The sequence below is a fragment of the Pinus tabuliformis genome, chromosome 1_1 (genome assembly GCF_031772625.1).
Source record: "Pinus tabuliformis cultivar Carrire ecotype Pingquan chromosome 1_1, CPIR1, whole genome shotgun sequence".
Lineage (NCBI taxonomy): Eukaryota > Viridiplantae > Streptophyta > Pinopsida > Pinales > Pinaceae > Pinus > Pinus tabuliformis.
The window spans coordinates 511,598,642-511,613,148 of record NC_142297.1 but is presented as its reverse complement, the minus strand read 5'-3'; the positions used below and the strand labels follow the sequence as shown (position 1 = coordinate 511,613,148).

At 42.7% G+C, this 14,507-nt stretch overlaps 1 protein-coding gene across 1 annotated transcript; it reads left to right on the top strand.

The window, feature by feature from the left end:
- Positions 1-6,894: 6,894 nt before the first annotated feature.
- On the top strand, positions 6,895-12,844 carry LOC149214036 (uncharacterized). Its single transcript, XM_089392183.1, has 4 exons — positions 6,895-7,545; positions 7,647-8,763; positions 8,867-9,133; positions 9,407-12,844. Exons 1-4 carry the CDS (start codon positions 6,935-6,937, stop codon positions 12,332-12,334), a joined length of 4,923 nt encoding a protein of 1,640 aa, XP_089248309.1. The 5' UTR covers positions 6,895-6,934; the 3' UTR covers positions 12,335-12,844.
- The last annotated feature ends 1,663 nt before the right edge of the window (positions 12,845-14,507 follow it).

The window sequence follows — 14,507 nt, the reverse complement described above, 5'->3', positions numbered from 1 at the left end:
AAAGGATTTCGAAAGGCATGAGGCATTAATTGGCATTTTATTTATGAAAATAATGGAAATCAAGAGAGGAAAGGTCACAGGTTGCATGTGAGGAGGAAAATGAAGGACAATAATGGAGAATGAAGAAAATAGAGGCCACATTGATAAAAAGGTTTACGAGGATTAGTTCATGGACTTTTTTTAGTTTTAGCTTGGAGATCTCATTCTATTCTCTCTCTCATACTCTTGGACACTTAGATTTTTATTGGAGCACTCTTGGAGGAGTGCCGCATACTTGGGATTTGGAGCAAGAAGGAAAATGAGAAGCATGAAAGCATAAGACGACATCAAGATCAGTAACTACAATGGTTTTTTCTTGCAGGTATCAAGTTGCATGTATGATTTCCTTGCCAGTTTTGGCATGCATGGCACATGCATGTGGTTTCTTGGTTGTGAGTTGTCATTTTTATGGAGGATTTCCTGGATTGATAGTGGTTTTTCATAGCCTTGCCATTTCCTGGATAGTCATGATGTTGTGGGTTTACCTTTTTTTTCTGGTTGGTGCTCATGTTTCTTATGGTTGTGAGGTGAGCTATTAGTTCCTGGAGCCTTGGTTTGACAAACACTCTAGAAGCTCTATAACGGCTTGGGTTGAGTTACTAGTCCTCGAAGCCTTGGTTGGACAAATGTTCCGGAAGCCCTATAATAGCTTGGGTTGAGTTACTAGACCTGAAAGCCTTGGTTGGACAAACACTCTAGAGCCCTTGGGGGGTTGAGTTACTAGTCCTAGAGCCTTGGTTGGACAAATGCTCTGGAGCCCTTGGGGGGTTGAGTTACTAGTCCTAGAGCCTTGGTTGGACAAATGCTTTGGAGCCCAACAACAGTCGTGGGTTGAGTTACTAGTCCTGGAAGCTAGATTGGAACAAACACTCTAGAGCCCTGGACAACTTGGGTAGAGATTGATCTAGTGATGGTTAGTGATATCCAATAGTGAGGTGGAATCATTGGTTGAGGATTAAGGTGTTTTGGCCTCTAGAAACCCTGGTTTGGTTCTGAATGATTTGTTTTATGAGATCCCACATTCATGCTTCAAATATGGCACGAGGGTGATTGATAAAAAGAAATATTTGGTTTAGACCAATGTATGGTTAGGTGGTACGTCGAAGTCCTAGACCTGGTTGCATTTTGCATATGTCACTAAGAGCTCAAGTTTCCTCTTGTAATTGATGGGTAAATGTATGTTATGAAACCAGCTCAAGAAAAGATAGAAAGAAAGATCAACGCCTTAGAATTCAACCTCTTCGAGGGGGCAACCTCCTTTACATTACATAAATGAACAATTCTTCGATGATACAAATGAAAATACCTCCTTTCTATATATAGGAGTCTAAGTGGTCCCAATACAATCAAAGCCTACATAACAATAATATTGTAGGGCACAACAGTAACAATGGTGGGCTTCTATGTGGCATAATAGTAACAATATGGGCACTACATGGGTACATCAATATAATAAGTGGGTTATACTAATAACAATAAGGGGTTACGCTAGTAGTATAGGGGCCTAACATGCCCCTCTCCTTCAAAAAGCGTTGTCCTCAACGCTTGAGTAGTTCTTGATGCTTCTATATAAAATTCTTGTCCTCCCATGTGGAATATTCAGCGGGTAAGTTCTTCCACTTGATGAGATACTCTGAAATTGATCGATTTCATAGCTGTCGGGTTCTTGTTTCTATGACTGCTCCAGGTTCCAATATGATTTTTCCTTCCTCTTCAATTTCTGGCAATATTGCTTGAATTGGGATCTTTTGCAACTTTGGAATAAGTCGCCATACTTCTTCGTTCTTCTTCCATTCATCCGTTGCTTCGTTTATCCAATTTGGTTGGATAATATAAATAGCACAAAACAATGCTTCCACATCCTCATCCTTGAAGCGTCTTCCCATTCGGTAAGGTCGCCATTTTTTAAGTGCATGTAGTATTGCCAACATTTCCTTCTCATAAATAGCTTGCTTGAGATGTAGCAGTAAAAATACCCAATCACTCACATCAAAACATTTTTCACTACGATGTTGATCTACCTGTTGTTTCATTTGATTTTGCACCGAAGTGGCGTTATCCTTTAAAAGTTGGAGAACTTGTTGTTGATGCTCGATATGATCTTTCTCTACTTGAACCTTTTTCTTCTTGATATGTCCTTCTATATTTTGAGGAGTGGTAATTTCTTCCAGTCCTTTACAAGATATGGTCGGATTCATTTCTTGATGCTCGATGTGATCTTTCACTTCTTGAACATTTTTCTTCTTGATGTGTCCTTCTATCTTGATAGTTTGAGGAGTGGTAATTTCATCCATTGAATTACAAGATATGGTTGGATTCATTTCTTCTTTCTCGATGTGATCTTTCACTTCTTGCACCTTTTTCTTCTTGATATGTCCTTCTATCTTGAGAGTTTGAGGAGTGGTAATTCTTGCCAAGGCTTTACAAGATATGGTCTGATTCATTTCTTCTTTCTCTGGGGTGGTGTCCTGACGTATATCCTCTTCTTTTGATGTTTCTTGATCCTTTTCTTCCTCCTCTTCATATTCTATGTAAAATAATTTCTTCTCAGCACACCTATGACCTTTAGTGCATTTGCTATCACAATTGTAACAAAGCCCTCTTTCTCTTTTTTCTTCCAATTGTTTTGGTGTAACCCTGTAGGTTGTGGAAGGCTGGGAGAAACAACACTTCCATCTTTATAGTTGTGAGGGGTATGCTTCCTGGTTTCCATAATTTTGCTTTCCATTATGTCACAAAGCCCTTTTACTCTTTCCAATTGTTGTGTTGTCGCTCTAAAGAAGGTGTTGCTCTTTATATCCTCATAATGTGCTATCATTTCCTCCATGAAAATTGACCACGTAACAAGTTTTTTACGAGAACAAAGCCCTTTGTACCATAAAAATTGATCTGGTTCTAAATATGAAGATGCAATACATACCTTTTGTAACAGTTGTACACCATTTATATCAAAATATTGCTCCATCTGAAGTATCCAATTTACCGGATCCTTGCCATCAAACTTCCTCATCTTGCTTTTTCTTGATTTTAGGAGCTCTACCTTGAAACGACTGTAACTCTGTACTTTCAGATCTTTAAGTTTTGAACTTGTGACCTATAGTATCCCTCTGTATCCTCTTTTCGATGCCACAAGTCTGATCCAAATTGGATTCTCCAAGAAAAAGTTATGCACAATCTCCCGCAGTGACCTGATTATAGACTGGTTCAGTAGAGCGAACTTGTATGAAGTGCCACGTGTCACTGTTTCAACCTTTGACTCTGAAAAATATATAAACAGAAAGTACAGTCCGTTTTCTTTCTGTACCTTCTTACGAAATTTCAATCCGATGCTCAGAAAGAAAGTTATGACGATTTTCCCCAGGTCACCTGTTTTGAGTGTAATTCAGGAGTCTGCAAAAAGACCAACTTCCGTAGATCATATCTCAGAAAATATCACGGGAAAAGATCTGAAATTTAGACCCAAGGTTCAGCGCCAATTCTTCTCAAATGGGTTTTTTTTTCGACTTCTGAAACGTCACAGAAAAAAAGTTATAGTGAAAATTCCACGATGACCTGTTTGGAGCAGCGAAACCCTAGAATCCAAAGCTCTGATACCAAATGTTATGAAACCAGCTCAAGAAAAGATAGAAAAGAAAGATCAACGCCTTAGAATTCAGCCTCTTCGAGGGGGCAACCTCCTTTACATTACATAAATGAACAATTCTTTGATGATACAAATGAAAATACCTCCTTTCTATATATAGGAGTCTAAGTGGTCCCAATACAATCAAAGCCTACATAACAATAATATTGTAGGGCACAACAGTAACAATGGTGGGCTTCTATGTGGCATAATAGTAACAATATGGGCACTACATGGGTACATCAATATAATAAGTGGGTTATACTAATAACAATAAGGGGTTACACTAGTAGTATAGGGGCCTAACAATGTACTTCTTATTATCTGATCTTGATGGTAGTTTTATAATTGTTATTCTACTGGTTATGAGCATGGTTTAGGACAGACTTGAGTTATGACTCTCATCATGTTTTGTTTAGTATATGAAATTTTAATGAATGAATGACCTAATAGATACAATTGTAGTTATTGGAAGGAGATATTGGTCCTCCTTGACGATTCTCAGATAAGTATGAGATCCCTATGTTCAGATCTGTTGTTACGATCTGTAGATTACATGTTCATGATTTGTTTGATGAAATGCCTGTCATGGCCAGTAGGGGTCCAGTCAAGTCCTTGTTCAAGTATTTGCATTTGTATCATTGTTTCAATGTTATTTTCCATTTCTGGAAGCTTCATGGAGTTTTGGGTAGTGGCCTGAGTCCTAGCCCTAAAAAAGTGGCACAAAATTTGGAGTTGTTGGCACAAAACTACATGGAAAAGTCCTCAGTCGTAGGCATGCCTGCCTGTGGGAGTGGCTGGAGGGTCCCAGTCGCATGCATGCCCATGTCAAGGGAGCGACTGAGGCTTTAATGCAACAAAATGTCATTTTGTCGTAGGGGTTGGTCACCTGGATGGGTTGGATGGCTCTTGGGGGTTATGTTACAAGTGTAGAAGGTCAAGTTGTCTATGTCCTGTCGGTTCCACTTCCTTAACTAATACATAGGGAGTTGAACCATATCATATTAATTCTTCGTCACATGTTTACCCCGATTGGTCGGTTACTTTGGTAGATGTGGGAGGAGGGTGTTACAGTGGCAACCAATTTCCTTCTTTCCATTCTGGTAGAAAAACTTGGTCCCTAGGTAACGAAACTCAATTAGGGTATTGGGTGGGTAGCTTTGTTGTTTCAATTTGTTTCTGAGGTTAAAGGGTATGGGTTCTCAAGTTTCCCAGAGCTATTTCCCGCACTGTTCACTCCTCTTCATACTTGGTGGAATTTCTAATTGTGCTTGGGTTTGCATCCTATAAGGTTTTCAATTGTTATAAGTATTGTTTAGTATTGTACTTTGTGGGTGTTTCTGGATGATGTAGTCCTCGTTTGTAGCTCTGTTACGTATTGCTCTGTTAGCCTGTTTCTAAAGCTTTGGGTATGTTTAAAGGTCAATCAACAAAGAGAAAATCTTGTGCATTTCCGCCTCATTATTCCACCTTGTTAGATAATGACAAGTTGTTGTCGAGATGATAGTGGTTGTTCTAATTCCCAGTCTAGACGTCTTTTTGGCTGGAACTTGGTAGCAACCTTGTTTGATTCGGTTCCTCAAGGGATCAGACAAGTGATACGACACCTTGAATCGCGGGAATTTAGTGATAAAACCTATTTTTTATATTCATAATTGGGCAATCACCATTTCAAATGGATTCTCGACCCTGGGAAATTTTGACGACGAAGATTGCACTTTCTACACTCTGTTGTAGGTCATCAGCGGTTGGACACCTTATTTTGCCTGGTGCTCCATGACAAACAAGTGGACATTTATAAACTTTTTGCAAGTCAAGAAGACATTAAACGACTCCTTCTAAGTGTTCATTATTGCTTGGATGATATACTCATATGGCTACAATGGGTGGAAAAGCATGTAGTGTCTGACTCAGACTTTGATTCTGATGACCTTGCCGATACTCCTATAGTAATTGATGTTCAACCCGTCAACATAGCTCCACCTCCCAACATTGACCCACCAGCTAACGGGGCTCCTCTTTCTCTGTTGGTCATTTCATATGAGGGAGACGTTTGTCCTTGTAGCATTCAGTTTTGGTTCGGCTCAACATTGACAATGTTGGTGGCTCCAATGGACTTGGTATCAACTCAACGACCGGAAGGCCGACTATCTTGGTTTTTTTTGTGTGTGTATCTAATGGCACCCCTAGTTCAATCTTCTGACATTTTCAAACCAAACTTAGCGAAGGGAACATATCTGTTATGATTCAGATGATGTTTTTTGTAAAACAATGATGATGACTTAGTTTAGTGAATTATCTCGTTTTTTGCGATTGTGATGCGAGATATTTGGTTAGAATTTGACACTCCCTGATTTTTTATAATCACGCTCTCAATATAAACTTTTTATTATTAATGGATTTTTTTTTACCAACTTAAAAAGATAAAATTTTCAAAAAAATATTAAAATAATAAATATTAATATTTAATTTTTTTCCAAATATTAAATTTATTTATATATTTAAAATTATAATTTATTAATAATCATATAATTAATAATAATTATTAAAATATTAATTAAAACTATAATATTTGGAATTACAATTTAAATAATACAAATTATACTTTCATTTATAATTCAATAAATAAAAATAATTGTCGAAAATAATAAAATTAAATTATTCAAACTTATCTATTAAACTGTTTTTATTAAAATTTAATAAATTGTTTTAAATTAATAATTTAATTTTAAATGGTTTTTTTAAATCAGAAAAACCCTATAAGTTCAGGTTTACTTAAATTGATTTGAAGTTAACTGCAGGTTAAAAGGCGCAAGAACCAAGAAAAACATTGTCATGATTCAAAACTAAAATTATATGTTTTATAAAAACGTAAAGATGGGTGTGGCCCTGTGGGTATAATAATGGAGCACTTAAAGACTACCCTGCCTCTTCAGTCAGGTTTTTCTCATAGACCTTTTTTTTTGTCCCGTAAACTATTCCAGTGGATGCTAGAATTTCTTTCATTCATTCGGTAGAGTCAGGTAGGCAGGACCCCGGAGGCCCCTTCGGGCGGGCCCGCTTAAAGTCACCGTATAAAAAAAATTGTGTCGGTGATGAGAAAGAGAAATACATTTTATTAAGGTAAATTTTGGGTGATTTTTTAAGAATGGTAATTTTTTTAACATGAAAAGTTAGGGCACCTACTATTAATAAGCCCTAAAATTTTCCGTGTCAATCTGCCTGCACCTGCTTTTGCAGTCTCTTCCATCATTTCTCTGGTTTCCTTGCCCAATGGCTCATCTGCCAAGCACTTCCGCTTCTGCTTCCGCTTCCGCCTCCACCTCCACCTCTACCTCTGTCTCCGCCGCTGCATCTCCCAACACCAATTATAATTCCCATTTTGATGTTTTCATCAACTGTTCTGCTTCAGACGTGACGAATAACTTCGCCAGTCATCTCTTCCGTCGTCTTCGTGACCGCGGATTCAGAGCCTTTTTGGACCGGCCAGAAGTGCAGCCCGGAGACCGCTTAGATTCTCGAATAGAAGAAGCCATTGCCACAGCCTCTGTTCATATACCCATATTCTCTCCAAAATATGCCCAATCAGAACGGTGCCTCCATGAACTCCTGTTGATATTGAAGTCGAAGGCTCCTATTGTTCCAGTTTTTTATGATGTCAAGCCTCCCGAACTACGGATCAGGACAGGCGAGGGCCAAGAGGAACTGTTGGGTCAAATCCCGAGATGTCTTGGGTGCCTTGTGGACAACAATGGAGTCTATGATGAAGCCCTGAGAGGTCATGAAAAGGAAAGGAGTTGCAGCCAACAAACAATTGCTGATTGGAAAAAAGCGCTGTCTGATGTTTCACAGTTAAATGGTTTGGAGCTGGAGGCATGTGAAGGGTAAGAACTCTCTGTTATTGTTCGTATTTTTAGGTTTAATGTGTTGTCATAAACAAAGCTTTGAATACTCATATTTGGATTAATTTTCCTTGAATAACCAGCGATGAAGGCGAGCTCGTGGATAGGATATTGCAACGGGCGGAGGAAGAGGTTGCAAAACCACAATTTCAGGTGGGCAAATATGTAATTGGGTTGGATAAAAAGCTTGAAGATTTTGAAAAGGCAGTATTATTACAGCGGCAGCAACACAAAGGAAAGGCCAAGTTTGTGGGGATTGTGGGTGTTGGCGGAGTAGGGAAGACGACGTTGGCAACAGAATTCTTTAACCGGAAGAGGTCAGCCTACCATCGATCATGTTTTTTATCTGACGTGAGAGAAGCTGCAGGTAGGAGCTCTTTGCCTTCCTTGCAGAGTAAACTCATAAACGACTTGACTACACTGGATCATGAAATAGTCAGCGTGGCCAAGGGTAAAAAGAAGCTTTCAAATTCTCTGCGGGAATTTAAATTTCCTGTCCTTGTAATTTTAGACGATGTGGATAATGTTGAGCAGATGGATGCATTATATTCACCTCTGAAGTATGCCTTCCGTTCAAGTAGCTTAATTTTAGTTATATCCCGTCATAAAAATGTTCTTGAAAAGTCAGGAATGAGAGAGTCAGACATTTACAATCTGACAGGCTTCGATGGAGAACATTCTCAAGAGCTTTTCTGTTTGCATGCCTTTCACAAGCGTCTTCCCGCCTTCAGATTCAAAGAAGTTGTTCCAAAATTTCTGGATGTGTGCGGCGGATTGCCATTATGTCTCAAAGTTCTTGGGGCGCTCGTTTATCAAAAGGATTTGAAGTATTGGAAAACCCCGTTGCGCAAAATATCGCTAGGACTTCCCGCCGATGTACAAAGCATTCTTAAAATTAGCTACGACAGTCTTGACGACCAGGAAAAAGATATATTTTTAGACATTGCGTGTTTCCTCAATGGAGAAGACATGGATACAGTTATAAGTATTTGGGACGCATCCGGTTGGGTAGGATGGCTGAATCTTCAGAACCTGGTGAACAAGTGTTTGGTAGATATCGACAATAAAAGCCGTATAAGAATGCACCATCATCTCATAGACTTGGGCAGGGATTTGGCGGAGAAAAACCCTTCGAGATTTCGCCGTCGTCTTTGGCGGCCCAATGAAAACCATTTTGATAATGCGTGGAAAAACTCAACTGTAGGTGCTTGGAGATCTAGACATGATAATATGTATCTCTTGTTGTGATTTCTGAACTTTGTAAATAAGTATGGTTTCTAACAGTTTTCAAATGGCAATTTAGGTGCGCGGAATCAACATGGTTGAAGTAAGATCTGGCTCATCAGTAAACGATGCCGTGGAGGTAGATATGAGCACTTTGCAGCTGCTTAAGGCTGAAGGTGATTGTTTGAAAAGCGTATCAAAGCTCCTGGAACATTCAGATCTTCTTTGGCTTTCATGGAATCATTGTCCGGACTACTCACTGCCTTCTTGGATTCCAACAAGGAATTTGAGAGTTTTACGAGTGGCCGGGAGCAAATTGGAAACATTATGGCTTCATGAAAGTGAGGTATGTGATGGTTTTTGTGAACTTTTACATTGTATTGGGCCGTCGTGTTTAGCTTAGTTTAAACCTCTTAGATTTTTTATCATTTAGATTAGTATATCTAAAATTTGGTTAGTAATTAAAAAAATCGTAGCTATCATTTTTCAGATCGAGAACTTGGCATCTGTTTATAACTTTTTACCAATAAAATTTTAATAATGAAAATTACAATTTAGGAAGAAGTCCAAATCAACTTCAATTTCCGAAATTTATATTCTAGATTGCATTGAATTGCAGGCACCTTTGAACTTGAGGGAGTTGATTATTGATGCACCAAATTTCCGGTTACCAAAGTCTATTGGGCGATTGAAGGACCTTGAAAAGATTGAACTGAGATGCACTATGGAAACATTGCCAGACGAGTTCTTTCATGTCACCTCCCTTAAATATTTGAGAATATACACAAGCGAGAAGTCGCTAACGCTGCCTGAGTCGTTCGGGAATCTTACAAACCTTCGTGATCTTGACTTTACTGGCTGCTCCGCGTTGAAATGGCTGCCAGAGTCGTTCGATAATCTTATCAACCTCCGGGATCTTCGCTTGTCTGGATGCTCGGAGTTGCAAGGGCTGCCAAACTCGCTTGGGAGTCTCACAGCCCTGCAGCGGTTTGACTTGTCTGGGTGCTCGCTGTTGCAAGAGCTGCCAAACTCGCTTGGGAGTCTCACAGCCCTGCAGCAGTTTGACTTGTCTGGGTGCTCGCTGTTGCAAGAGCTGCCAAACTCGCTTGGGAGTCTCACAGCCCTGCAGCGGTTTGACTTGTATGGGTGCAAAGAGTTGCAAACGCTGCCAGACTCGCTGGGCTATCTAACAGGCCTCCAGTGGCTCAACATGTCTTGGTGCTACCAGTTGAAAACGCTGCCAGACTCGCTGGGGAATCTGACAGGCCTCCAGCACCTCGACTTGTCTCGGTGCTCCCAGTTGCAAACGCTGCCAGACTCGCTGGGTAATCTGACAGGCCTCCAGCACCTCGACTTGTCTAGGTGCTCCCAGTTGCAAACGCTGCCAGACTCGCTGGGTAATCTGACAGGCCTCCAGCACCTCGACTTGTCTAGGTGCTCCCAGTTGCAAACGCTGCCAGACGCGCTGGGGAATCTGACAGGCCTCCAGGAGCTCGAGTTGTCTTCGTGCTCCCAATTGCAAACGCTGCCAGACTCGCTGGGGAAACTATATGGCCTCCAGGAGCTCGAGTTGTCTTCGTGCTCCCAGTTGCAAACGCTGCCAGACGCGCTGGTGAATCTGACAGACCTCCAGCACCTCGACTTGTCTCAGTGCTCCCAGTTGAAAACGCTGCCAGACGCGCTGGTGAATCTGACAGGCCTCCAGCACCTCGACTTGTCTTGGTGCTCCCAGCTGCAAACGCTGCCAGACGCGCTGGTGAATCTGACAGGCCTCCAGCACCTCGACTTGTCTGGGTGCTCCCAGTTGCAAACGCTGCCAGACGCGCTGGGGAATCTGACAGGCCTCCAGCGCCTCGAGTTGTATGGGTGGGACCACCTGCAAATGCTGCCAGACGCGCTGGTGAATCTGACAGGTCTCCAGCACCTCGACTTGTCTTGGTGCTCCCAGCTGCAAACGCTGCCAGACGCGCTGGTGAATCTGACAGGCCTCCAGCACCTCAACTTGTCTAGGTGCTCCCAGTTGCAAACGCTGCCAGACGCGCTGGTGAATCTGACAGGCCTCCAGCACCTCGACTTGTCTCGGTGCTCCCAGTTGCAAACGCTGCCAGACTCGCTGGGGAATCTGACAGGCCTCCAGCACCTCGAGTTGTATGGGTGGGACCACCTGCAAACGCTGCCAGACGCGCTGCTGAATCTGACAGGCCTCCAGCACCTCGACTTGTCTTGGTGCTCCCAGCTGCAAACGCTGCCAGACGCGCTGGTGAATCTGACAGGCCTCCAGCACCTCGACTTGTCTGGGTGCTCCCAGTTGCAAACGCTGCCAGACGCGCTGGGGAATCTGACAGGCCTCCAGCGCCTCAACTTGTCTTGGTGCTCCCAGTTGAAAACGCTGCCAGACTCGCTGGGGAATCTGACAGGCCTCCAGCACCTCGACTTGTCTGAGTGCTCCCAGCTGCAAACGCTGCCAGACGCGCTGGTGAATCTGACAGGCCTCCAGCACCTCGACTTGTCTAGGTGCTCCCAGCTGCAAACGCTGCCAGACGCGCTGGTGAATCTGACAGGCCTCCAGCACCTCAACTTGTCTAAGTGCTCCCAGTTGCAAACGCTGCCAGACGCGCTGGGGAATCTGACAGGGCTCCAGCACCTCGACTTGTCTAGGTGCTCCCAGTTGCAAACGCTGCCAGACGCGCTGGGGAATCTGACAGGCCTCCAGCACCTCGACTTGTCTGAGTGCTCCCAATTAAAAACGCTGCCAGACTCGCTGGGGAAACTCAATGGCCTCCAGGAGCTCGAGTTGTCTTCGTGCTTCCAGTTGCAAACGCTGCCAGACGCGCTGGGGAATCTGACAGGCCTCCAGCACCTCGACTTGTCTCGGTGCTCCCAGTTGAAAACGCTGCCAGACTCGCTGTTGAATCTGACAGGCCTCCAGCACCTCGAGTTGTCTGAGTTGTACCACCTGCAAACGCTGCCAGACGCGCTGGTGAATCTGACAGGCCTCCAGCACCTCGACTTGTCTAGGTGCTCCCAGCTGCAAACGCTGCCAGACGCGCTGGTGAATCTGACAGGCCTCCAGCACCTCAACTTGTCTAGGTGCCACCAGTTGCAAACGCTGCCAGACGCGCTGGGGAATCTGACAGGCCTCCAGCACCTCGACTTGTCTAGGTGCTCCCAGTTGCAAACGCTGCCAGACGCGCTGGGGAATCTGACAGGCCTCCAGCGCCTCTACTTGTCTGGGTGCTCCCAGTTGCAAACGCTGCCAGACGCGCTGGGGAATCTGACAGGCCTCCAGCACCTCGACTTGTCTCGGTGCTCCCAGTTGCAAACGCTGCCAGACGCGCTGGGGAATCTGACAGGCCTTCAGGAGCTCGAGTTGTCTTCGTGCTCCCAATTGCAAACGCTGCCAGACTCGCTGGGGAAACTAAATGGCCTCCAGGAGCTCGAGTTGTCTTCGTGCTCCCAGTTGCAAACCCTGCCAGACTCGCTGGGGAAACTAACTGGCCTTCAGGAGCTCAACTTGTCCCGGTACTCCAAGTTGTCGGGAATCTAACAGGCCTCCGGCCGCTTAACTTGTCTGGTTGCTGCCCGTTGCAAGCTCTGCCAGACTCGCTGGGGAATCTAACAAGCCTCCAGCGGCTTATATCGAAGTAACACTACTGTCACCTCTTCTGTTTCGTTACACTGGCTGATGTCGAAGTTTCGCAAGACCAGGAAGCCCTTTTATTTTCTCCAATGCAGAATTTTCCTGTACGTCCAACAATGTGTGCCCTCTCTGATCAGGTAATGCCTCTTTTTCTCTTCCATCCTTTTCCACATTGGCGATTGCCACTTCATGTTGGGAACAACCAACTGTGCTGGCAAATACTCTTTTCTTGTATAACATATCATCGCCATTCTCAACTGTTTCAACTCTGCAACTGAGTCGGGCAAACATTTGAAATTGGAGCAGCAATTATGTATAGATAACGTCAGGTTACTACCAATCGAAGATTGCAGCATTTCGTAAGAAGGGGATTGTAATCTCAGAATTTTCAAATTGCTTTTGTTTCCAATAGCATTATATTCCTTAAAGTGTCTATGCAAACAATTTACTTCTTCCCTGAAGCACACACAATGCAAGGTGCCCGCAAAGACGCTGGATGATTGGTCATCAAAACAAACCCTTTTCTGTGTTAGTGAAATATTTGCAAGAAACCCTACCAGAAGCATAACCCAAGAAGATAATCATGAGCCCAAACTATTCCCGAATCTGGTTCCAAAAAGATTACTTGGCTGCATATGCTACATAAATCTTTAGGGCTGTCTGTGAAAAGGGGCTTGAGAAAACCCAACGAAACCCTACCAGAAGCATAACCCAAGAAGATAATCATGAGCCCAAACTATTCCCGAATCTCGTTCCAAGAAGATTACTTGGCTGCATATGCTACATGACATTCCTTTCAGATCAACGTCTCTATGACTACTGAATTTTGGTGTAATTACAAATCTGCGCTTTAGCGACAATCTTAATATAATACCCTTGTTTATTAGACAACCCCCTGATGTAGTTACTATAATTGTGATGAGATCATGCTTCCTTTTTTCAAATGTTTCTTTGCATACAGATTAAATATATTGGCCATATATCCTCCCATGGGTATTTTGAATATCAGTACATCTTCTACTCATACCTGGAAACCTTCATAACTTTATTCAGGATCATACCATGATGCCATATACTTCAGGAAATAGTCAAGAACCTGAGTGTGAACTTTTTTAGAGCTGTCTGTGAAAAGGGGCTTGAGAAAACCCAACGAAACCCTACGAGAAGCATAACCCAAGAAGATAATCATGAGACCAAGCCCAAACCTGAATCTCGACCTCCAAGAAGATTACTTGGCTGCAGATGCTACATAAATGTTCTCCTTTCAGATCAACGTCTCTATGATTTCCCTTCAAAAGAGAACGAGCCTCCTTTTATAGTGGATGATAAGGTCTTTTAGAGAGGCCGACTTCGTTCACAAGTGGATCAAACAAAAGGAATCTTGCCACATCATCATACTTGATGGGGTTTTAACCACAAGATGGGGTTATCAACTTTGATTCGGCATAACTATCAAACCATAACCTATAATCTTAGATGCTTCTCAGCAGCAGAAAATGGCACCCCTAACCTATCTTGGAACTGCAACTACTGCAGCTAGTTGATCAAATCATGGTCCTAATTACAATTTTGTTTCATGAACAAAACCATCATACTTGTCATGCTACTCTGATTTTTCCACTATCAGTGCTGCTGAAATTCTCCACTAGCCACTTCAGTGATGCAAAGGGCTTCAGGTAGATAGGTGCTAAAATTCAGAGATTAATCATCAAAGGAGGGCCAAATGCAGTTTTGTAGCTAGCGAAATTGATTAATATGTTCTTTGCAACATTGGTTACTTTTATCGCCCTTGTCCCTTACAATAACTTATGCAAAGTTTTAAGTTGTCCTTCTATTGACACCATAAACAATCTAGGAATGTTTCTGGTCCACAAACTAGGTCTTATCCTCAACTAAAATCAGACTGTGTATAAGAAGGCAAAATAGAGCGTATAGCCCATTTAATCATTTAACTTCAGAACTTCAGACATGTCCTTTGAGGGTGCCGAAAATTTCCAGAGAAGACTTCAGATTTACCTTGTAGTACATTCCAAGAATCTTCACCAGAATAGGAAATAGTCAAGAATCTGTACCACGAGCA

Coding starts and splice junctions, on each gene's coding strand:
- LOC149214036 (XM_089392183.1), top strand. CDS start 6,935: ATGGCTCATCTGCCAAGCACTTCCGCTTCTGCTTCCGCTTCCGCCTCC. Junction 7,546..7,646: donor GAGCTGGAGGCATGTGAAGG/GTAAGAACTCTC, acceptor TTGAATAACCAG/CGATGAAGGCGAGCTCGTGG. Junction 9,134..9,406: donor TATGGCTTCATGAAAGTGAG/GTATGTGATGGT, acceptor ATTGAATTGCAG/GCACCTTTGAACTTGAGGGA.